Source organism: Eleutherodactylus coqui, chromosome 6, assembly GCF_035609145.1.
Source record: "Eleutherodactylus coqui strain aEleCoq1 chromosome 6, aEleCoq1.hap1, whole genome shotgun sequence".
Taxonomy (NCBI): domain Eukaryota; kingdom Metazoa; phylum Chordata; class Amphibia; order Anura; family Eleutherodactylidae; genus Eleutherodactylus; species Eleutherodactylus coqui.
The window spans coordinates 8924989-8950175 of NC_089842.1; the positions used below are offsets into that span (position 1 = coordinate 8924989).

Here is a 25187-nt window from a genome sequence, read left to right on the forward strand (position 1 = left end):
ATCCCAGTATGCCCTCCAGCACCGCAGCCTCATCAGTTCTGTAATATACAGAACTTGCATTAAAAATGTTGTTGCTTTACCAACTGTAAATAGCGGTTTGAAGCGGTGGCCACTAGGGGTCTCACTCCCAGCTTCTCTGCAGTCCACTCTCTGTTGTTGGGTACAGAGCTTCTGTAGTAACAAGGACACTTGGATGTTTCCATGGCAACAGTGAGAGGGGCTATCTCCGCAGACTGACATCTGCAGACAATGTGATAAGGATCTCCATAGACTGTGCTTCTCCTGTTGTTACATTATGGTGGGTATACTAATCATCTGGCCAGAATGTGTCTAAATGCCTGATCAGCTTGGAAAAACAGAGGCCATGGATATTCAGATATTGCGTCCCTGCTGATTGGATCGAAGAGAGTGTAAAGTAGCATGGGAAGTAAGGGCAAGGAAGTCAGGACAGGAAACTACTGGCAGAATGGTAGACTTGCTACATAACCCCTCCCTGAAAGTGGATTCCAAACAGCAGAGCAACAGAAAAAAAGTGAAGGCCACCTGGAAATCTGAATTTATGGACATGAAATGGTGCAAACAGCAGTAAATGGGCGGGTAAGAAGGACCTCTGGTCTATTGTAGAAAACTTGTTGAAAACTCGGGTGTGCTTTAAACCTTGGGCCACCTAAAAAACCATATTTTATTACTACTGTTGACGTCTTAGGCCAGGTTCCCTTCTCTCCAGCCATCTTGCTTTTATGGAACGGTTCATAGCATCCATTGCATCGCTTTTGATGCCAGATGCCTCCTTGCGCCGGACATTGCATGCTGTGATTTTCTGTTCAACTACAGACACTGAACCGAGGCACAAAGTTCACCAAAATGGCATCAGTCGGGTCCGGCTTCGGCATGAATGAGACAACTGGCCTGACACAACTTATGGATGAGAAGCCAGCCTCGGAAATCATCCTGAAATAGTGGTGTTCATCTGTGCCCGTGCTGCAGAAAGTAAAGTACCTGATCATTGCTCTACTGCAGCAACGTAATCTGTGCACATACTAATGGAAGTCTTCACCAGCATCACAGTGACTACTGTCTAGTAGGAAAGGGTTAAATCACATGAGGGACGTAATTGCAGCCCTCGCTGGATGCTCCTTGTAAAGCTTGCAGAGTTTGCAGGATCCTTTAGATTGCTCGTTCAGTTTTAGATGCACTCATCATCCTCTGCATATATAATTAGGAAGTAAATCTACCTCGTTAACACAAGCAGAGCAGACAATGGGTGCAGCGGAGCGGTAGCATGCAATATACAACTAGATGCCCCCAAATGTCTCCCCCAAAGTGATTGGATATGTCGGGATTTTAACTTTTCAAATCCTTTATTGATAGACACTAGCGCCCTCCACAGGTGCAACAAATGTATCACAGCAGGTCTGTGGTTGAGGTAACAACCTGACACCTCTAGGGCAATGCAAAAACATCTTTGGATGTAACGACTCCGAACCATGGCAGGTCATGCATTTCATACAGTATATGTCCGCGGAGGCGATTTGTCCTCATCTGATCCCATAATCCCCCGCAGCGCTCCCGCTTCAGGTTTTATACGAGTTTTATCATCAGCAAGCTGATGAAATGTTAATTTCCTGCTCATTAAGCTGCGCCATCAGAAAGGAGCAGTAATATTACATGTGTAAACTCTGAGCAGCGAGAATTACTGTGGGACGAACCGCGTTCTTCGCTCTAATGAAGGCAGACGCCTGTAATTGTAGGAGTCACTCCTCTAAGCTGTGAGGGATAGGTGGGGTCGCTCCTCTAAGTTGTGAGGGGTAGGTGGGGTCGCTCCTCTAAGTTGTGAGGGATAGGTGGGGTCGCTCCTCTAACTTGTGAGGGATAGGTGGGGTCGTTCCTCTAACTTGTGAGGGATAGGTGGGGTCGTTCCTCTAAGTTGTGAGGGCTAGGTGGGGTCGTTCCTCTAAGTTGTGAGGGATAGGTGGGGTCGTTCCTCTAAATTGTGAGGGATAGGTGGGGTCGTTCCTCTAAGTTGTGAGGGCTAGGTGGGGTCGTTCCTCTAAGTTGTGAGGGATAGGTGGGGTCGTTCCTCTAAGTTGTGAGGGATAGGTGGGGTCGTTCCTCTAAGTTGTGAGGGCTAGGTGGGGTCGTTCCTCTAAGTTGTGAGGGCTAGGTGGGGTCGTTCCTCTAAGTTGTGAGGGCTAGGTGGGGTCGTTCCTCTAAGTTGTGAGGGATAGGTGGGGTCGTTCCTCTAACTTGTAAGGGATAGGTGGGGTCGTTCCTCTAACTTGTGAGGGATAGGTGGGGTCGTTCCTCTAACTTGTGAGGGCTAGGTAGGGTCGTTCCTCTAAGTTGTGAGGGATAGGTGGGGTCGTTCCTCTAAGTTGTGAGGGATAGGTGGGGTCGTTCCTCTAAGTTGTGAGGGCTAGGTGGGGTCGTTCCTCTAAGTTGTGAGGGCTAGGTGGGGTCGTTCCTCTAAGTTGTGAGGGATAGGTGGGGTCGTTCCTCTAACTTGTAAGGGATAGGTGGGGTCGTTCCTCTAACTTGTGAGGGATAGGTGGGGTCGTTCCTCTAACTTGTGAGGGCTAGGTAGGGTCGTTCCTCTAAGTTGTGAGGGATAGGTGGGGTCGTTCCTCTAAGTTGTGAGGGATAGGTGGGGTCGTTCCTCTAAGTTGTGAGGGCTAGGTAGGGTCGTTCCTCTAAGTTGTGAGGGATAGGTGGGGTCGTTCCTCTAAGTTGTGAGGGATAGGTGGGGTCGTTCCTCTAAGTTGTGAGGGATAGGTGGGGTCGTTCCTCTAAGTTGTGAGGGCTAGGTGGGGTCGTTCCTCTAAGTTGTGAGGGATAGGTGGGGTCGTTCCTCTAAGTTGTGAGGGATAGGTGGGGTCGCTCCTCCAAGTTGTAAGGGATAGGTGGGGTCGCTCCTCTAACTTGTGAGGGCTAGGTGGGGTCGCTACTTTAAGTTGTGAGGGCTAGGTGGGGTCGCTCCTTTAGGTTGTGAGGGCTAGGTGGGGTCGCTCCTTTAAGTTGTGAGGGATAGGTGGAGTCGCTCCTCTAAGTTGTGAGGGGTAGGTGGGGTCGCTTCTCTAAGTTGGCCTTTAGGAGGGATAGGTGGAGTCGCTCCTCTAAGTTTTGAGGGGTAGGTGGGGTCGCTCCTCTAAGTTGGCCTTTAGGAAGGATAGGTGGAGTCGCTCCTCTAAGTTTTGAGGGGTAGGTGGGTTCGCTCCTCTAAGTTGCGAGGGGTAGGTAGGGTCGCTCCTCTAAGTTGGCCTTTAGGAGGGATAGCTGGGGTCACTCCTCTGAGTTGCGAGGGGTAGATGGGTTCGCTCCTCTAAGTTGGCCTTTAGGAGGGATAGGTGGGGTCACTCCTCTGAGTTGTGAGGGGTAGATGGGTTCGCTCCTCTACGTTGGCCTTTAGGCGGGGTAGGTGGGGTCACTCCTCTGAGTTGTGAGGGGTAGGTATGGTCGCTCCTCTAAGTTGTGAGGGGTAGGTATGGTCGCTCCTCTAAGTTGTGAGGGCTAGGTGGGGTCGCTCCTCTAAGTTGTGAGGGCTAGGTGGGGTCGCTCAGCTAACTTGTGAGGGCTAGGTGGGGTCGCTCCTCTAAGTTGGCCTTTAGGAGGGATAGGTGGGGTTGCTCTTCTAAGTTGTGAGGGGTAGGTGGGGTCGCTCCTCTAAGTTGCTAGGGGTAGGTGGGGTCGCTCCTCTAAGTTGCTAGGGGTAGCTGGGGTCACTCCTCTGAGTTGTGAGGGGTAGATGGGTTCGCTCCTCTAAGTTGGCCTTTAGGTGGGGTCGCTCCTCTGAGTTGTGAGGGGTAGGTATGGTCGCTCCTCTAAGTTGGCCTTTAGGCGGGGTAGGTGGGGTCGCTCCTCTGAGTTGGCCTTTAGGAGGGATAGGTGGGGTCACTCCTCGGAGTTGTGAGGGGTAGATGGGTTCGCTCCTCTAAGTTGGCCTTTAGGCGGGGTAGGTGGGGTCGCTCCTCTGAGTTGTGAGGGGTAGGTATGGTCGCTCCTCTAAGTTGGCCTTTAGGAGGGATAGGTGGGGTCATCCGGCTTCTACTGTAGGAAGTGCATGTCCTGGCTCCTCCTTTCCTGTTTAGCCCCTGTGTTCTGGTCTTGTGCACACGTTGTGTTACTTCTTTCTGCACCCAGATTCTACTCTGATAAATTAGGATTCCCTAATAGAGTATTATGATTACAGATGTGATGGCGACTGTCTGTAAAACTTCACGAAAGACTTGAACTTCTGTTAGAATCTGAACCTGACGGATGAATGGGACTTACTGTTGGGTGTTGAGCGTCTGAAAGTATCCGAATAAGTGGATCTTTACAGTGACCCTCTGTCTGCGGTAGGAGGCGGTGGGGGGTATATTGCTTGCAGTTGTCCTCCTCTGCCGCCCTTCCCATCTCCTGGTTCCGGGCCCTGTTCTCATCTATCCTAGATGGCTGCACGGATGGCCTCCATTAAAGTCAATGGAGGTGTCTGACCCACAGCCCATACACTATTAACATCGCCCACCGGGTCACCGGTCCGACTTACAACTCTCCTCTCTGATTGACTAGACCTGACCATGCATTGAGGATTGGGTAGTCTGAAGATTGTCCTCCATCTTGGATGGCCAAAAACAGGACCCAGAACTGGTGCATCAGAGAGGTAGGAGAGAGGAACAAGTAGAGGTAGGGGTGAATATTGTCCCAAACTTGGAGGGTTGCTTTAACTTATTCTCAGAGTTACTTCACTGGAATCGTCAATCAGAGTTTATTAGTTAAAGGGTTATTCTGGTCTTCTTTAACTGATGATCTGCCCCATGGATTGGTCATCAGTAGTTGGTGGCCGGGGGTCTGCCGCTCAGGACCTGCTGCACTGTCGGTGGGCCGGACGTCGTCATCAGTGCTGGGGGGAGGAAGTCGGAGTGCCGTCTTTACTCCCATTGAAATCTGTGGGAGCGCTGCGCTGATCCTCCACGTACCCCTCAGGACAGAGCGTAACACCCCTGACCGCGGGAGGAGCAGGAAGCGTCCATTCAGTTTAGTGGGACTGAATCCGGCACTCCACTTCCTCCTCTGACCACTGATGATGACCTCCCACAGTAGGCCGGACGATCAGCTGATGGATGGGGGTCCTGAGCAGCAGACCCCCAGCCGCCAACTACTGATGACCTATCCAGAGACTAAGTCACCAGTTAAAGACCGAAAACCCTAAATACTCTCCAGGCTGAAGGTAACTCTCAGTTATCTGGATATAAAGGCCTCCGTGGGGGGTATTTACCAAAATCCACGCAGTGCCGGACGAATGCTCCCTGAAGCTTCCGGAATCTTAGAAGTCAATGACAACTCCGACATGTATTAACCCCTTCAATGTTTTCCATCTTTCTCCAGACATATTCGGGTCTCTTCTGCGTTGTGATTAATCCCTACAAGAACCTGCCCATCTACACCGAGCAGATAGTGGAAATGTATCGGGGAAAGAAGCGCCATGAGATGCCGCCGCACATATACGCAATATCGGAGACCGCCTACCGCAGCATGCTCCAAGGTGAGACCTCCGCTGTCAGCCTCACTGCGGGCGTGTGATCATGGGGGGCGTTGGTGCCGACTCTGCGCTCCCAGAGACCACCGCTATTATCTTGGCCAGAACCACCATTAACATTGCGTATGGACTGCAAAATCGCTCGCTACTTGCTAGGTGAACGGGTAGAAAAGTCGGAATTTCGGTTAGAGAGAGAGATGATGTCATCAGCCTGGCAGGAAGTCATCGCAGAGGAGCGATGGGTTGTCATCATGGTAATCGGATCCTGCCGTCCAGGTCCACCATGGCATATGGTCACTAGTGATGATAGAATGCAATACAGACGAGCTGCAGTGTATGGTCCTAGCGATAATATGATCGTGGGTTCACGTTCCCTGCCGAGACCAAAAAATGGGTACAAATAAATAAAAAATAGTGAGAAAAAAGTGTAAAAAAATTGTAGTAGTTAAATAAAACCTTTTTTGACCACTTTCCCCTCTTCAAAAAAGCGCACATGTTTGGTGTCACCGCGTCCATAACCTGTATGATAAACTGAACGCACTGTTTATCCGTAATGGGGAAAAAAAGTTAAAAAAAAGAAACATCAAAAAGTGAGCCGAAATGCAGATTTTATTCCCTTCGCCTCCCAAAAACGCAATAAAAGAGGTCAAAAATGCCATGTGCGCCCCAAAATGGTACCAGTAAAAACTGCAGCTCGTCGCACAAAAAACAAGCCCCGAGAAGCGAGAGAAATAAAGACCTCGTAGGGCTTAAAATGCAGCAATTTAACCCTTCCTACATTTTGATTGAAGCTTGCACAGTTCTAATGTCAGAAGGCGTCTTGCAGGGTATTCTTACCGTCTCTTGCCAGCCACTCCGCTGTCGGAGTCTCTCTGGCGTGCACACACTGGCTTTAGCCAGCAGATGGCACCGTTGTATAACGGCAAAAAGAGAAAGCCTTTTAGGAAGCCCTGAATCCAAAATTGGATTGGAAAGGGTTAAAGAAAAAAAGAAAAGATCCTAAATAAAAAGGTTTTTATTGTGCAAAAGTAGAAAAACCTAAACAAATAAGATGTATAATTTTGATATTGTCGTAATCGTACCAAAACGTAGAAAAAAATGTTATCGTGTCATTTCCGCTGTATGATTATTGTGAAAGTCAGCGGTGTCACACGAGGGGCGCTCCGGTTGTAAGGTTCTGGAGCTCCGAGGCCCCTTCATCAGGCGGGTTCACATATAAATCCTGCTCTATACAATGTGGGTGTCGTTGGACAGCTGATGCAATCAGCGCCCACACAGATTGTGGCTGTTAACCCTTTACGTGCTGCTATTAATTGTGACAGCAGCATTGAAATGCCCCGATCAGAGTTTGTGAGTCCTGAACGGCCCTCTGCGATGAGATTGAGTGCCGTTGCCATGACAGCCGGGGGCCTTACGTTTTTTCTATTTCACTTCAATTCAAATGGTTTACGAGTTTTTCTGGTCCCTTCGTAATTCTGGCTGATTACGGGGCCTTCGTGCTCCAAAAAGTTGCAAATATCCATTTTCTGGAAAGTTAGCATCGCTCTTAATAATGCGCTGCACCTTCGCTCCCGCGCCGCTCTGTACAGATCACTACGTGTTGTCCGCCTACAAAGACTTACTTACCCGTCTTTTCCTTTCCCTTTAGATCGGGAGGACCAGTCCATTCTTTGCACGTGAGTGATGCCGCCGCCACGTATCTCCTCGCCGTCATTATGTCACATTGTAGATCAGCTGTTGGTCGTCTTGCCGTCACATTTCAGTCTTATGGTGGTTGTATTTCTGGTCAGCATCGTATTCTCCCGATCCCTGTTATCAGTGGACGTCAGGTGACTGCCGCCGGCCGTTCAGACGCCGCAGCATCGCCGCTCGGAGCTCCTGGCATCCAGGATGTGAGCGGTGGTGCTAACAGAACGAGCAGCAAGGTGGGGGGTCACTGATTCACGGGCGGGGGTCACTGATTCACGGGCGGGGGTCACTGATTCGCGGGCGGGGGTCACTGATTCGCGGGCGGGGGTCACTGATTCGCGGGCGGGGGTCACTGATTCGCGGGCGGGGGTCACTGATTCGCGGGCGGGGGGGTCACTGATTCGCGGGCGGGGGGGTCACTGATTCGCGGGCGGGGGGGTCACTGATTCGCGGGCGGGGGGGTCACTGATTCGCGGGCGGGGGGGTCACTGATTCGCGGGCGGGGGTCACTGATTCGCGGGCGGGGGGGTCACTGATTCACGGACGGGGGTCACTGATTCACAGGCGGGGGTCACTGACTTCCACCGTCAGCAGAGACCGGGAGAACAGCAAGGCCGTAACGCTAGACTGCCGTGCCGAGAACGGGTAAGTCCGGCTTCTGTGGTGTTTTAGTACATCTGATCCTGTCTTTAAAATTTGAGAAAGTAGCTGAACAATTAATTTAAAGGCCACTAATATCCGATTGCCGGGGGTCCGACTCCCGACATCCCCCACCAATCAGCTGATGATAGAGGTTGCAGTTCTTGGGCTAATGCTCTGGCGGCCCCTGCGCAGGTCACGGAGCATGCCATATTTACATGGGCCAATGATTGGGCAAACATTCCAGCATACGGTCATTCCCCATGTAAAGGGACCATAAAGGGGGTGTTCCCATTGCAGCATAGAACACAGCTGATGCCGAGGCGGCTGGGAGGATGGAAACCGCCGGCTCGGTGGAGCTATGCCATTTCCCTATCTCTCATGAAAATCAACGGGCGTTAAACTACTCTGTTCGCGCAGCTCATGAGTAATGAAAATGGCGCTGCTCCCTGTTCTACGCTGCTTGTGTGACTCTCATTGACTTTTATGGGAGTCACAGAGACAGCGCGGCACGAGGTGATTAGCTATATCCATCCTACCAGCCACCACATTGAGAGGATGGGGGGCAGTGGAGCCCTATGAAGGTGGGTGCGAGTCCCACAGGCCGCCCCTCACATCTATCAGCCTGTGGATATGCCATAAACGTCTGAGATGACAATACCCCTTTAAGAGTTCAGCACTGAAGCCTCCATATATATAAATGCAGCTCTGCAGGAAATACAGATCAGAACAGTAGAGGATCAGTAATACAATGCAGTGCTATATCCAATCAATAACGTTGTATAGAGAGGAGGGATTTATACTAGAAAGGCAATGTGGAGTCAGCAGGCGACCTCTTGTAGCATCCGCTGCCAATGAATTAGTAAGAATTAAGACCACTAAGCCTAATACTAGTCAGACCCTTCCTGTTCTGTAGGATGACCCTGAGAGGTGACACCTGTATATAGGGATCCACCAATCGTAATAGGTGGTGTCACAGCTCCCCTCCTCCCCTCCCTGCATTGGTCACAGAGCATGCCCACAACACTCTCCCGTAGAGGTCGGAGTCTCCCTCTGTTCATTGTGCCTGTGGCTGCTGTAAAGCATCTCTAAATGCAGTTGCCAGCAGCTCGGGCAAGATGGCCGCCGGCGCCTTCATGTGGTCACGTGTGGAAAGTAAATGAAAGAGATCTGCAGTTTGAAAATAAAAACTGATTAGACAAATATAATCACTGGGAGCGTTGTACCGCGGTCAGCGCAGCGCTCAGGGTGCCGCGGTAAAAAGCTGTGTGGGAGTGGCCTAAGGGAACCCAGTGTGTCGCCGCCATCCGCGCAGCGCGCTGTACTCACCGGGTCTCCTGTTCCTCTTATGTTTGATATTTGCAGAGGAGAATCCGGGGCTGGAAAGACGGAGAACACAAAGAAGGTCATCCAGTATTTGGCGCACGTGGCGTCCTCGCACAAGGGCCGGAAGGAGCACACCGCGCCGGTAAGACGACTGCTCAGCATCCATTTATGTTGCAATAAATGTAGAAAACAGTCAAAATGCAAAGCAGACGCTGAAAATACTAACCTCTGGCACCAAACGTCCCAATCACAAGGGGATGGTGTCCCCCAGGACTTCAGCAGTCCGTTACCCCACATTACAGACTAGTGTCCTTGTACAGCGCTCCACTGAGCGCGGGGTTGGGCTTTGTGGCAGCGCTTGGGGTTTTTTTCAGCCAGCGGTGGCGCTGACGGGACGGAGTTGGCGTCCTCCTTCTATATGTCCCCTTCTGACGGGCGCCGTCCTCGGGCTTCTTTCCAACACACTATTTTGGGGGCGGTTTTTGACCATCGGGATTGTTTCTTTGCGTGTTTTCCGCAGCGTCTGCAGCGTAACATCTCCCACTGTAAACTTTAATGGAACGTCTTTAAGAGGGCGTTCCAACTCTGAAAGATTTAGGACCGTGAACTATTTGCTGGGCACAGCCTTAAAGGTACAGTTCCCATTCACTTCAGTGGGAGCTGTGTCCGCAATACCGCACTTGGCCACTGCAGCGTACGGAGCTGTCTGCTTCCTGCTTAGTACACTGAAACAGCAGCCTGACGGTGGTCCTGGGCGGCGGACCCCTACTGAGGACATCAGCAGTCTTTCAGAGATGAAAGCCTCCTTCAGATATGGAGAGTGATGTTGAATATGTCTGATACTTTGCTATTTCTTGTAGGTCTCCTCAATCTCAGTGGAATGTGTCCATGACTTCCAGTCACGTCTCTTAGGGCTTATTCACACGAGCGATTTGCAACCGACTTCACACTGACCCATTTCAGCCAATGGCGCTCTACAGATACGTGGTTTTTACATGGACCGTAAAAAAGATAAATCCCAGTTTTTCCTTTTCTGCTCCAAATTCTCAGACGATTGTCACTCATTTACGTGGATGGACGTGCAGAAACAGTCGGAGCGCACTCAGGGGATATCTGTGTGCGCCACGGTTTGTACGGATTTGTAGAAATAATGCAAGCCGCCTGCGGAAAAAAAGATAAGACATGTAAAAAAAACCCCGTACATGTGATGTCACACGGAAACGCGCATACATCACAGTTGGTCCGTTTTTCTTCGCGCTCGTGTGAATAAGGCCTAAGGAGTCCGTGCCGCGATGTCTGCGTAAAGTATCACAGCTATGTATTAATGATGACGGCTACATAGTGTGCGGATACTACGGGGGGCAGCGAGCCCGTGTGCCAACCTGCCAGCGCAGTAAATGTCTGATCTTTATGTTGGCATATACAGTACCAGCCTGCATAGACTCCGGGGTCTCCGGCGGCACGAGAACATCTAACATGTGACAGTAATTCCTCCTTCATTATCTTGTCCGCACGCCTCACACTTGGGTCACACGTGTTGCATGATTTGTGTTCTGGAATATGTGACTGTGACAGTACATACATGAAGCGGCCCACCCGCTGGCGGAGGAGCAGGGTACGTGGCGGCGCGATGCTCTGCAGACTCCGCAGTCTGGGCCTACTAACCGTCTTTATTGATTATCTTGTGCACTTTACTAATGCCAGATGGAGTCTTTCAAATCTGTCAAACACAAGGCAAGTGGACGCTGTGTGCACCTTGCATGGTCTGTGTAATGCATGCTGCTAGCAACGCAACGGTAGCCATGATGCTTCTACCTGTAGTCTAGCCGAGTGGAGTTACCTGTCATGAGATTTGCTAGAGATGACCCTAACACAGGAGATTTACCGATTACCAACCGCGGGTGAAGTCAGAAGTTTGGAATGTGTCCGCTATTAATCTGAAGTTCAAATTGGCAGCTTTGAAGAAGACGCGGCGGTAGGGTAGGAACTGATCTGATGGGAGCGCTGTTGTCCGAACAGCTGCTGTATTTCCTCATCTTATGTTAAACATTCGTGGTCCGCTTGGGGGGGGGGGGGGTTATTCAAACCGCTAGCAGATTCTGCAGCAAATTATCTCCTGCAAGAACCTTACATCAACCAAGGGTCCAGAGACCGAGCCGGAGGGGGTCCGGGGACCGAGCCGGAGGGGGTCCGGGGACCGAGCCGGAGGGGGTCCGGGGACCGAGCCGGAGGGGGTCCGGAGACCGAGCCGGAGGGGTCCGGAGACCGAGCCGGAGGGGTCCGGAGACCGAGCCGGAGGGGTCCGAAGACCGAGCCGAAGGGGGTCCAGGGACAGAGCCGGAATGAGTAGAGAGGGGGACAGAGCAGCCGGCTTCCTATTGGAATAATACATACAATCTGCAGGAGAAAAACTATGCAAAATGTTTAATGAGAACAGCCTGCACAAGTGATGGTTAGCCAATAATCATCCAGCCAACGCAGTAAGAGAAACGACCCAAAGCTGTTCGGGGCCCATAATCCAGTCTGTGGAGTCTGGGGGTCTTTAGAGTTTGGCAGATGCGTCGGGCGGCTCCTCACTTCTGACTTACCCCGCATATTAGCAGTAGTATTTCTCCATTGATTTTACTGCCCATAGAACACTATTCTGTATTTATATGTGTCTGTAGAGGGAGGTACATACTGTAGTGTAGCCGATACTGGAGAGATACGGTAGGTACTTGACCATGGGTACAATAGAGACTAGATGGGTAGATACTGCAGGTAGGTAGTTACTGTGGATGTAATCGATAGGCAGATACTATAGACACAGTAGATACAGTATCATACATAGCTGCTGTAGATATACTATAGATATTGTAGTAAATACATATAGCGACAGCTCCTTGATGACGGTAGGTTCCCCCGAGATCCCAATAGCTCCTCACAAGTTGTATACGAGTTCTCCGGCACTCCAAGAAGAATGGTTTGGTTTAAAAGATAAACGGTCTTACATCAGCGGGAGGAGAGGCTCGAAACATGGAGGAGGCTCGAAACATGGAGGAGACTCGAAACATGGAGGAGGCCCCCTCGTGTTTCATCGCATTCCTCCGCGTTGTTGTTCGGTTGATGAAATAAAATTTATTTTTTAATCCAAACCATTTTTCTTGGTGTTCAGAGAACCGGTATACAAGTCTTGTAGGTAAGTACTGTAGGTGGATGCTGGACTTACTGAATGTTTGCATTTTATTCTAAGCATTTTGACATTCTGTAGCAAACTCTTGTTTCTCGGCCCCGTCATTGAGAATCATTGCCTTTCAGTACACTGCAGTACTACCTGCGGGAGCCGACCGGACCTTTTGTAGGCCGTGGACATGTGGTGTGCGCGGGGCGGGCGGGTGGAGTTTATAAGCCCCCGACGGCAGCGATGGCGACGATCCACAAAACTACAGAGACATTACGGCGTAATCTACTAAGGATACAAGAACATCAGAATGTAATAGTCTGAACATACCGGCCAATCGGCACCCGGGGTAAAGAGCGGGCGCACAGCGGCTCATCGTGTGCGGTACATTGTGTTACAGAGTGATGGCGGCTCAACTAACATAATAGGCAGAACGTACCGTGAGGGCCGCGCCGCTGCCTGCAGCCAAGCCGACTGATTGTAGACGGGTTTTCCATAATTAAAGGACAGCATTTGGTTTTAATCAAACGTTCCTTTGAAAAATCGCACGTCTGCCGCTTATATGGAGTTTCCGTTTTAAAGTCGATGAGACCAAACCCGAGGTGAAGCGTGCCGCCGGCGCGGGGACTGAATTTGGGTTGATAATGGTGGGTGCTGTGGCTTCAGGGCGTCGTGGCCTTAGTCTCCGCCTCTGCTATATGAAGTAGCAGCAACTTCTAGTGGCATCCATCCACCAGTATCAGAGGATCCCGGGGGGGGGGGGGGGGGCAGGAAAACATTTCTCCATCTCCACCAACCTGACAGGAAGGGGTCATCAATTCATGCTGCTTGCACCAAATTTTTACCTCCCATCAGCAACAGAAATCTGGACTCAATGGCGCTGGACACATTAGTTGGAGCTCCAGCATTGTATTTAGCTGACTGCTGGTCAAAACGATTCCTGACATCCTCCTCCGACCCCTTTCAGGGATGAGTTGCTTACTTCCACAGACTCCCCACACGGTTGGCAGTGAGACCCCGGCTAGTCCAGCACTGATGACCGGACCTCGCTGGAAGTCGCTCTGATCGCTGGTTTTTCCCATCTGATGTGGATTCACACTGAAACTGATCCACGGAAAACTTGCCACGTGATTTTATACCGCACTCCGGGGTCACGGGGAGAATTACCGTATAGGGAAGCGCCAATCGTGAGAGGCAGGGGGTCTAATAAAGGTGCAAGGTATCTAATAAAGGGGCTGTCAGTGTATATAAAAATAAAATATAAATGTAATGACCAGCTCCTCCGCCTCGCTGGCGCCCCCAGGAGGCTGTAGGTTAGTTGGCTTTTGTCCTCCCTCTCTGCTCTTGCTTCCATTTGCCGTCACTTAGCACACCCCACGTGAGATCACTTACATACTTCTCCTCTACTTACCTCTCCACCGTCAGTCCTCCGTTTTGTCACCAGCCGTTCTCAATCATTAGCCGTTTCTGATTTTATCATTTGATTATTGCCTTTTGTTGCCTTTTTGTTCTCATTAACCTTTGTTTTATGTATGTTTCCCCCTCCGTGTTTCGTGCGGCGCCCAGAACGCCACTACTATGTCATATGTGAGTAACCCATTTTGTTTCACTTTATTTTTGCTATTTCTCTTTTATGTTTTATGATTGGAGTTTCCATTTTATGTTTTTATGCATTTTACTGTTTGTGTGACGGATGGCATTAGCGCACATCGGCGAGTGGAGACGGGGATGAAACACGCTCTCGACTGAGAGGAGATCCCGGTTATTCCACGCCGCCGGCTCCATCTACACCCCCAGTTATAGTGTAACTCTAGCTATACACGGCTTCACAGGGGCCACAAGGGCCACAGTGCAGCCCCTTAGCACTGTATAGGCCCCACTGTGCCCCTGAGTTACTCTTCACAGTGTGGATGATGCTTCTCATTTGTGTGTCCAGTCCTGCAGTCCATGGAGGATTCCCCTGACCGGTCCGTATGGAGGGATCTGCGGATCATGGAAGGATTAGCCCGGGAGAGCCTCCGCGGATGACAGGGCTGGACTTCACAGATCTCATCCACAAGGCGGACATCTCCCAGATGGAATTGACCCAGTTTGGGTCTTTACATCTTTAGTGTGTCCGTTTAAGGCCGTCTGCACACGGGCGGAAATCCCGCAGCGGGATTTCCGCCACTGAAAGCCTGCATAGGAGTGCATTACAATACGCACTCCTATGCAGACGGCCGCGGTTTTGCCGCGCGAAATCTCGCGCGGCAAACAAACCGCGGCATGTCCCATTTCTGTGCGGGGCTCGCAGAAACGTCACTCACCCGGCCGCCGACTCCGGTCTGCGCATGCGCTGGCTGCCCCGCAGTCGGCACATGAAAGAGCCGGGGCCGCCAAGCGCAGGTGAGTACGCGCTCCTCCCTGCAGGCGCTGGGGTCGGGTCCCGCGGCGAGAATTCTCGCCGCCGGATCCGACCTGCCCGTCTGCAGACGGCCTATATCAGGGATTTTGTTGACTTCAATCCGGACATCAAAACCCAAAATCCAATTGTTCCCAGCGAATTCTGCACCCGCAGACGGCAGAACTGTTGCATTTTTTGCATAACTCAGCCAAGCCTGGTTTGGTGGGTTTCCCTGCAGCACATCTACCCCTACGGATGAGCTGATGTCTGCGATGACTTATTTTTTGCATTGACTGGAGGATAACAATGATGAGGTCACTTGCCGAGGTGTTGGGGAAGGTGGCCCCCAAGGGCCAATATAAGCTCGTTGTGGCCCCAGCGCAGCATGATGTCCTCCTCGTCACCCGCCTGACCTTCCCTAATGTCATAAATACCCCGTGAACACTGTGGAGTCAGCGGTGACATCCAGACGAGGCTCTCCGGGTCCAGGAAGAGTGTCAGGTTGTAGGAGGGGCCGCTTACTGAGCTGTACGGCCGGCGCTCTGCCCCCTGCAGGTGGAAGCTGCTTCGTGCTCAGACCCTTTTATCACCATTATAAAGCTTCTCCGTTCCATTGTTCGCCTGGATACTTCAGGAAGTTTCCGCTCAGTTTACTCATTTTCTGCACTTTTCCCCCAATTTTGCATTTCTGTTAACAGAGCCGCAAAATGGGAAAAAAACCGAACTGTTCCGTTTTACTCCCTTCTGATTCCAGCGGGATTGTCTGATTCTCAGTTATTCTCACTTTAAAGGGGTTAACGGAAATTGCAAGTTATCCACAGTGGGGGTCTCACTGATGAGAATCCTGCCCATCCCCAGAACGGGGGTCCCTGTCACCTGCCGTCCGCACTGCAGGGTTACTGCACCCCGCGGTGATTCTTCATTCACTTTCAGTGGAGCTGCAGAGATACCCGAGCGGCAGCTGTGGGGTATTACCATCCGCCCCACTGAAATGAATGGAGCGTTACCTTCATGCCGATGTCACTACGGGTGGGGAGGGAGAAGCGACCCCCGCAGTTACAAGTAGATTGGGATATGGGAGTCCCATTCTCGAGACCGTGTGAGACCCTGTGGATGGGGGATAACTTGTCATTTTGGTACAATCCTTTGAATTCCATTTTTCCAGCTGCTGCTTCCACAAGAAAAAACGGAAATCCAAAGGGACGCCGCTTCCTTTACTTTATTACCGTATAGCCAGTGGGTGACGGGACTATATGGAAAGTTTGCGTACTTCTACAGGCTGCCTGCTGAGCTGGGACATCCAGCAGTTCAGTAGCTGCAGCCGGCGTCCTCCATGCTTCTCCCTGGGGTGTAGGGTAGTGTGAGCCCCTGGTTTAACCCTCTCTTCGCTGTGGGACATATAGGTGTTGCATAGCATGCCTATAAGATCTAATGTATAGCCGTATTCCTTCTTCCGTACCTCTGTCTGTATTCAGTATCCATAAACGGTCACTTTAGATTGCTTTGACCCCCTAGATCCCTTCTTGCTGCGCCGTCCTTCTGAAATGACCCCCCGTTACCTGAGGTTCGTTACCCTAATGACTTTGTATTCTTCTCAGGGGGAGCTCGAGCACCAACTCCTGCAAGCCAACCCCATACTGGAGGCTTTCGGCAACGCCAAGACTGTGAAGAACGACAACTCTTCCCGATTTGTAAGTAGACGATGTTAATAGAGGCCGGTCACACCGACCGTTTTATCGGCCAAGTTGTGAGATGCACAGAAATACCCGCTGCAAATAACGGATTCTACATTTACTTCTGCGATTGTTCTCTCACAGCGATCCGTAAAATAGAAGCATCGCAGCGCTCCGTTTTTTGGCCCATTATTTTCTATGGAGAAAATGCAATTAAAAAAAAAAAATTCCTATTGAAATAACTTACAATTTTCACGCATGTGAAGACACATTGAAAAACCGCCTCCGGGTTCACTTACACGGGCGCAAATGCTGCGGCTTGTCCACGGTGCAAATTTAGCAGCATTTACACCTCGAACACAGAGCCGTTGGGGCAGGTTGTGTCAAAAGATCATCTGCGTACCCACAGCCGATTAGAGAAGACCCCGCGCTCCCCTCCAAAGTTTTCGGCTGTCAGCGCACTCCGTCACATGGTACCGGGCGGCCTTTAGCGAGCGCCGCGCCGCTCGCCAGATGGCGATACTTCTGCATCACCTGACCAGAAGCACTGCGCTCATTAGAGGCCGCTGACCACCGTGTGACGGAGTGCGCTGACAGCCAAAAACTATGGAGGGGCGCGGGATCTTCTCTAATCAGTGGTGCAGATTTGTACTATTTTCGTTGCGCCAATGCTGCTCCATATCCGCTGTGGACATTCCGCGCCGCGCGAACACTCCTTTACCCCGTGTTTTTAGAAGCTGTGGCTCACATTTACGAAGCTTTTCATGCCAAATTCTGGTTTTTGCACAAAAACTTGTAACTTTTCTTCATTCTCCACCGACCTTGCAACTTTTCTGAAAAGTAGGCTGGGCTTGTCAGGAGGGGGAGTGGTCACACCGGAGGGACAGGTTATGTATAATTTACACCCGTGACTGGCTGCGCCAGGTCGGACGTGGCGTCCATTCCCCTGAAGGCGCACGGAGGTGCCGGTATGTAAGGGATACATGAATAGTCCTGCACCTCCTTATGTAATGGGTGCGTCGTGCGCTGCGGGACGTTCTCCCAAAGACTGCTGTTAGAAGTGCCGGGTTCAGTAAGTTCGCACCCCCCCGTGTCTCTTATTTCTGTTTTGGTTCTTACCGTCTTTTCTTTAACCCCTTACAGGGTAAATTCATCCGAGTTAACTTTGATATCACCGGATACATCGTTGGCGCCAACATCGAGACCTGTATCCTTTCAGGGGATTACTAGAGTATTACGTAGGGCCGCGAGACGTGCGATGTGCATGTAACTGCTCGTCGGGCCCCAGAATAACTTGTACTGCTGGGCCCTGAATGGGAAACGTCTTTCTACATGCCATAACGCCTCCTCATCCGCGTGTCGCTCCTTAACCGCTGCGCAGATTTACTGGAGAAGTCTCGAGCGATCCGCCAGGCCAAAGACGAGAGAACCTTCCATGTGTTCTATCAGCTTCTGGCGGGAGCCGGAGAGCATGTCAAAAGTGAGTGCAGAACGCAAATGGAGGGAGATGCAAAAATGTCTCTGCAGCGCCACCTGTGGAAGGCAGTTACACTGCAGGGGGCACTGCGGAGGCATAGGTTGTTCCCATTGCACGGTTTGTACTGTGAATACCACCTTGGTTCAGTTCAGAAAAAGCTGGAATTGTGGAGCTTGGAGAAGTCCTTCAGCATTGGTGCCGGTGCTGATTTGGGGAGTCGGGGTGCCTCCTCTGTCTACCCCGGATATTTGGCTAGTGAATTGGGATATGTTTAGGGGAAGAGATGAGGTGTATATACTGTGCCCTATACATCAGTTTAAAGTTGTGCAAAAGTTGCAGTTTTGGTGCACAAACCAACATTTAAACTTTGGAGCCTTTTATGCCAAGCCCTCCCCTTTTTCAAAAAGTGGGTTGGGCCTAGCACTAGGAGGTGGGGCATCACATTTACTATGATGTATGCCAGAAACAGGTGGACATTATAGCTTGGAGCTGGCGTAGGCTTCCATTTGGTATACAGGGGTGTGCCGCCAGATGAGACAAATGTAGTGAAAGGCGTGTGCCTCTAAATGCTTTTTTTTACTCTGGACCCGGCTCATAGTTTACTTTTATTTTGTGGGAACCTCTCTCTTACAGCAGGGGTTCCCAAAGTTTCTCAGCCATGGAGCCCTTTTTTAAGCAAAAGTTTTGCGTGGAGCCCCAAAGCTGGAGAGGGCGTGGTCAGGGGAGGGGTTAGGGGCGGGGCTTATCACAGCATATGATTTTTACCTCCGTTGTTATAAAAAGGACAGGGCTGTTTAGAAAAAATAACAAAAAAACAAGAAGGGGCGCTGGGTGAGCTATTGATGTGCATTATATTTAAAATTAACATGCGGTGGAAGTAAATCCCGCTCCACATGTCAGCGTCCACACGGGTTTTATGCAGATTTTTTCCACAGCGTGGGGATGAGATGTTCAAAATTTCATCTACTTTGCTGCTACAGCGACTGTGAACTCTACAGTAAATCCTCCCCGTGTAGTAATAATGACCCCCTATACTGGTGGACCCAGTAGTAATAGTGACCCCCTATACTGGTGGACCCAGTAGTAATAGTGACCCCCTATACTGGTGGACCCAGTAGTAATAGTGACCCCCTATACTGGTGGACCCAGTAGTAATAGTGACCCCCTATACTGGTGGACCCAGTAGTAATAGTGACCCCCTATACTGGTGGACCCAGTAGTAATAGTGACCCCCTATACTGGTGGACCCAGTAGTAATAGTGACCCCCTATACTGGTGGACCCAGTAGTAATAGTGACCCCCTATACTGGTGGACCCAGTAGTAATAGTGACCCCCTATACTGGTGGACCCAGTAGTAATAGTGACCCCCTATACTGGTGGAACCCAGTAGTAATAGTGACCCCCTATACTGGTGGAACCCAGTAGTAATAGTGACCCCCTATACTGGTGGACCCAGTAGTAATAGTGACCCCCTATACTGGTGGACCCAGTAGTAATAGTGACCCCCTATACTGGTGGACCCAGTAGTAATAGTGACCCCCTATACTGGTGGAACCCAGTAGTAATAGTGACCCCCTATACTGGTGGACCCAGTAGTAATAGTGACCCCCCTATACTGGTGGACCCAGTAGTAATAGTGACCCCCTATACTGGTGGACCCAGTAGTAATAGTGACCCCCTATACTGGTGGACCCAGTAGTAATAGTGACCCCCTATACTGGTGGACCCAGTAGTAATAGTGACCCCCTATACTGGTGGACCCAGTAGTAATAGTGACCCCCTATACTGGTGGACCCAGTAGTAATAGTGACCCCCTATACTGGTGGACCCAGTAGTAATAGTGACCCCCTATACTGGTGGACCCAGTAGTAATAGTGACCCCCTATACTGGTGGACCCAGTAGTAATAGTGACCCCCTATACTGGTGGACCCAGTAGTAATAGTGACCCCCTATACTGGTGGACCCAGTAGTAATAGTGACCCCCTATACTGGTGGACCCAGTAGTAATAGTGACCCCCTATACTGGTGGACCCAGTAGTAATAGTGACCCCCTATACTGGTGGACCCAGTAGTAATAGTGACCCCCTATACTGGTGGACCCAGTAGTACTAGTGACCCCCTATACTGGTGGACCCAGTAGTACTAGTGACCCCCTATACTGGTGGACCCAGTAGTACTAGTGACCCCCTATACTGGTGGACCCAGTAGTAATAGCATCCCCTATATTGGACCCAGTAATAATAGCATCCCCTATATTGGACCCAGTAATAATGGTTTCCCCAACAGTGGCTGCAGTAGTAATAGCGTCCCCTATATTGGTGTCACTAGTAATAGCAACCCCACAGTAGCCCCAGTAATAATAACCCCTTCAGTAATTTTAATCCCCACTGTATTGGTGGTGGTGGGGGGATCCCGGGTGCATGCACTGATGCCAGTAAGTACACTGGGATCCGCGTCGCTGCGTGATTACCGGCCGGGGAGCTGCAGCACCCCAGCTGGTAATCACTACCTTGGTGAGCAGGCATCGGTGCGTATGCCAGCAGAGAGGGCTCTTTGTGCCCCCTCTGGCACGCTTGCTATAGATTCGCCACCACAACTCGTTCGGAGCCCTTGACTGTCGCTCGCGGAGCCCTGAAGGCTCCATGGAGCACGGTTTGGGAACCGCTGTCTTACAGAATAGTAGATGCATATGTGCATGATCATTCTTGAGTCGACCCTTTGACTGCAGTAAAGACACGTTTCTGTCTCTCCTATAGAGGTGGAATGAAGCAACAGCACAACTACTGGGGAAAAGAAGTATTACACCTCGTCATTCCTATCAGTGGGCTCATCAGCACAGGTCCTCCCATAATGAGAGATACTAGATCAAGTGAGGAGGATCCTGAGCAGAGGACCCCTCTATTAACTCCCCAATAGAAAACCCATTTTGATATATCCTAACATAGACAACCTCTTTAATGCAGACGATATGTACAAAAAATGTCTCGGGGCAAAACTTTGAAAATGAGCTACATGTTGTATGTTGGTGCACAGATACGGTTTATAAGTATTAGAATGTGTATTACATGCTCCAGGGGATTTCCAGGTCTAAGATATTGATGACCTGTTTATAAGACAGGATATCCGTAGAGGCCAAGGCGTGTGGGTGAGCATTGCTGTCTCTTCACTGCACACCAGGCACAGCGCCGTACATTTCCTAGTGGCTGTGCCTGGTGTTGCAGCTCAGTTCCATTAGTTTGAATGGGATTAAGCTGTTGATAGGCCGTGCACTGAAGACATCGCAGGCCTGAAGACGGCCAGTCACCAGTGTCTTATCTCCAGAAAACCACTTAAATAAATGTCACTTGAGCTCAGAATAAAAACACTTCAACAAGAGCTGCAAAAAGCGACACCCAGAAGCTTTATAAATGGGGATCATGTAGTCATATGTGCGCCGCCTATATATCCAGATGTCCACGAAGGACCGTCAGCAGCACGTTTATACGCTATATGTGACCAGACAAGGACTGCTATAGGTGCCGGGGCTGCTGTAGGTGCCGGGGCTGCTGTAGGTGCCGGGGCTGCTGTAGGTGCCGGGGCTGCTGTAGGTGCCGGGGCCGCTGTAGGTGCCGGGGCCGCTGTAGGTGCCGGGGCCGCTGTAGGTGCCGGGGCCGCTGTAGGTGCCGGGGCCGCTGTAGGTGCCGGGGCCGCTGTAGGTGCCGGGGCCGCTGTAGGTGCCGGGGCCGCTGTAGGTGCCGGGGCCGCTGTAGGTGCCGGGGCCGCTGTAGGTGCCGGGGCCGCTGTAGGTGCCGGGGCCGCTGTAGGTGCCGGGGCCGCTGTAGGTGCCGGGGCCGCTGTAGGTGCCGGGGCCGCTGTAGGTGCCGGGGCCGCTGTAGGTGCCGGGACTGCTGTAGGTACCGGGGCTGCTGTAGGTGTCGGGGCTGCTGTAGGTACCGGGGCTGCTGAAGGTACCTGGACTGCTATACGTACCGGGACTGATATGTGCTCTTGTGTCGCCTCTAGGTGATTTGTTACTGGAGGGCTTCAATGAATATCGCTTCCTGTCCAACGGGAACGTCACCATTCCTGGTCAGCAGGACAAAGAGATCTTCCAGGAGACGATGGAGTCCATGAAAATCATGGCCATTAATCATGAAGAAATCATGTGTAAGTAACCGGAAGGAATGCCATTGTCCAGAGTGGGGGGCGGGGCGGGCGCGGGTTTAAAGGGCCAGCAGATGAATTGTATCCCATGGATTGCATTAAGAGTCGCATTCATGACGTGGATCAGGTTTTATGAAGGTGAGGATACGCAGCGGGCAGAACGGATGCAGAGCTCGTGTGGGAGATGCGTGCAGGCCCTCATTTATATCCTAACATCCAGAGAGGAACGTCTGCCTCATTTTAGGGTGATGGGGGGATAATAGTCTTTGTACTAGCGCCCTCTATGGCGGTGTTCCCGCTCTGCGCTCGGAGCGCGCTCCTTCTACAGTCCCGCAGAATTTTTGATACGCATGTTAATTGCAAATGAAAAACTGTGCTTGTAAACTGCGTTGGTTTTACTCTGAAACGCCGCGGTTTGGTGATGCGCGTTTCACCTGTAAGGTGTCACCTGATTGGAGGGGGAGCGGCCCTTCTGGTCACATGCCTCCATTCACAGTAAATAGGCAGCCATTTATAGATGGCCGACCAGCGTGCAGAAACTGAATGAGGAATGAATTCTTGTCGGCTGTTCGGTCACTGCCAGCATTCAGACTGAGTGATGGTCGGCCGTTGTAAAGGCCTCTCGGCGCTCCTGTACTCGCACCCCTGCTGGAACCGTGGAGACCTCTTCCATCTTTCTGGCATTATGTGGGATACAATAAGATGCTAATTGATGCTTTAGGCCCGATGCACACGGGTGGATTTTTGCTGTGGAATACGGAGCAGGCGACCGCCTCCCGATTCGGCAACAATAATCCTCCATAGCATGCAATGGAAAAAAGATTCTTCATGCATACGAGCGGAAGCTAATTGTGGTTTCCGCTCACAGATGAAAATTCTCCATTTTCCTGCGGTTCCCGCATGGATGGTTTCCGTTGAAGTCAATGGAAGCCGTCCAACGTGACATTGGGAACGGACAGCGTTTAAAAAAAAAAAATCTATACTGCGCGTATCTGACGGCGAGCCGTATGGACCATCCACCGTACAGAGAAACCGGAAGAAGAGTCTGTGTGGACTGCCTGCACACAGGTACGCAGCGTCACCTGCAGGCGGGATCCGGACCTGCCGTGTGCATGAGAGGAGGATATAATGCCATCCACTGAGGACTGATAGTAGCATTGCTTGAAGGGGGCTTATTCACCCCACCACCACTTAAAGGGGTCATCCAACTTATATAAAAAAAATACAAAAGCCTCAAAATTTTATAAAACAAACAAAAAAGAGAATCTTTCCCTCCTCCTCCCAGCGATCCAGAATAGAAGCCCCACATTTTAGACCCGTTCTTAATGGTGCCAATCAGTACGAAATCTGGCGTGTTAAAAACCTGACAAGCTTGTGCCGACCTTTTTAGACACTTTTAGCGGCAAAGCTCCAACATCTGTTCCGGGCGCAAATCACTAATATGTTTGTATGAATGATTTCAGCCCAAATTGTGGCAAACTAATAAGGAATTCTGGTACCGCAGGAAATAGTAAGTCTGCCCTGTTGGGTTAACAGAACCTGTAGAGGGGAGCAGGAAGGTGTCAGAGCCGCCGCAGGTTTGTAGAGGGGAGCAGGAAGGTGTCGGAGCCATGGCAGGTTTGTAGAGGGGAGCAGGAAGGTGTCGGAGCCGCTGCAGGTTTGTAGAGGGGAGCAGGAAGGTGTCGGAGCCGCTGCAGGTTTGTAGAGGGGAGCAGGAAGGTGTCGGAGCCGCCGCAGGTTTGTAGAGGGGAGCAGGAAGGTGTCGGAGCCGCCGCAGGTTTGTAGAGGGGAGCAGGAAGGTGTCGGAGCCGCTGCAGGTTTGTAGAGGGGAGCAGGAAGGTGTCGGAGCCGCCGCAGGTTTGTAGAGGGGAGCAGGAAGGTGTCGGAGCCGCCGCAGGTTTGTAGAGGGGAGCAGGAAGGTGTCGGAGCCACGGCAGGTTTGTAGAGGGGAGCAGGAAGGTGTCGGAGCCGCCACAGGTTTGTAGAGGGGAGCAGGAGGGTGTCGGAGCCGCCGCAGGTTTGTAGAGGGGAGCAGGAAGGTGTCGGAGCCGCTGCAGGTTTGTAGAGGGGAGCAGGAAGGTGTCAGAGCCGCTGCAGGTTTGTAGAGGGGAGCAGGAAGGTGTCTGAGCCGCGGCAGGTTTGTAGAGGGGAGCAGGAAGGTGTCAGAGCCGCTGCAGGTTTGTAGAGGGGAGCGGGAAGGTGTCTGAGCCGCTGCAGGTTTGTAGAGGGGAGCAGGAAAGTGTCAGAGCCACGGCAGGTTTGTAGAGGGGAGCAGGAAGGTGTCGGAGCCGCTGCAGGTTTGTAGAGGGGAGCAGGAAGGTGTCAGCCGTTGCAGGTTTGTAGAGGGGAGCAGGAAGGTGTCAGAGCCGCTGCAGGTTTGTAGAGGGGAGCAGGAAGGTGTCAGAGCCGCTGCAGGTTTGTAGAGGGGAGCAGGAAGGTGTCAGAGCCACGGCAGGTTTGTAGAGGGGAGCAGGAAGGTGTCAGAGCCGCCGCAGGTTTGTAGAGGGGAGCAGGAGGTGTCGGAGCCGCTGCAGGTTTGTAGAGGGGAGTAGGAAGGTGTCGGTGCCGCTGCAGGTTTGTAGAGGGGAGCAGGAGGTGTCGGAGCCGCTTCTGGTTTGTAGAGGGGAGCAGGAGGGTGTCGGAGCCGCCGCAGGTTTGTAGAGGGGAGTAGGAAGGTGTTGGAGCCGCTGCAGGTTTGTAGAGGGGAGCAGGAAGGTGTCAGAGCCGCTGCAGGTTTGTAGAGGGGAGCAGGAAGGTGTCGGAGCCGCTCCTGGTTTGTAGAGGGGAGCAGGAAGGTGTCGGAGCCGCCGCAGGTTTGTAGAGGGGAGCAGGAAGGTGTTGGAGCCGATGCAGGTTTGTAGAGGGGAGCAGGAAGGTGTCGGAGCCGCTGCAGGTTTGTAGAGGGGAGTAGGAAGCTGTCGGAGCCGCTGCAGGTTTGTAGAGGGGAGCAGGAAGGTGTCGGAGCCGCCGCAGGTCTGTAGAGGGGAGCAGGAAGGTGTTGGAGCCGCTGCAGGTTTGTAGAGGGGAGCAGGAAGGTGTCGGAGCCGCCGCAGGTCTGTAGAGGGGAGCAGGAAGGTGTCGGAGCCGCTGCAGGTTTGTAGAGGGGAGCAGGAAGGTGTCAGAGCCGTTGCAGGTTTGTAGAGGGGAGCAGGAAGCTGTCGGAGCCGCTGCAGGTTTGTA

General features: G+C 51.6%; 1 protein-coding gene across 2 annotated transcripts in view; it reads left to right on the forward strand.

Annotated features, from left to right (window-relative positions):
- Window positions 1-25187, forward strand: part of LOC136631797 (myosin-10-like) — a 150640-nt gene that overhangs the window by 68391 nt on the left and 57062 nt on the right. For both annotated transcript variants that reach the window (XM_066606165.1, XM_066606164.1), the window contains exons 3-10: window positions 5365-5521; window positions 7164-7191; window positions 9209-9311; window positions 13896-13916; window positions 16311-16403; window positions 17529-17592; window positions 17767-17865; window positions 21867-22010. In XM_066606165.1, the coding sequence (XP_066462262.1) occupies window positions 5365-5521; window positions 7164-7191; window positions 9209-9311; window positions 13896-13916; window positions 16311-16403; window positions 17529-17592; window positions 17767-17865; window positions 21867-22010 (709 nt within the window). The remainder of the gene's footprint in view (window positions 1-5364; window positions 5522-7163; window positions 7192-9208; window positions 9312-13895; window positions 13917-16310; window positions 16404-17528; window positions 17593-17766; window positions 17866-21866; window positions 22011-25187) is intronic.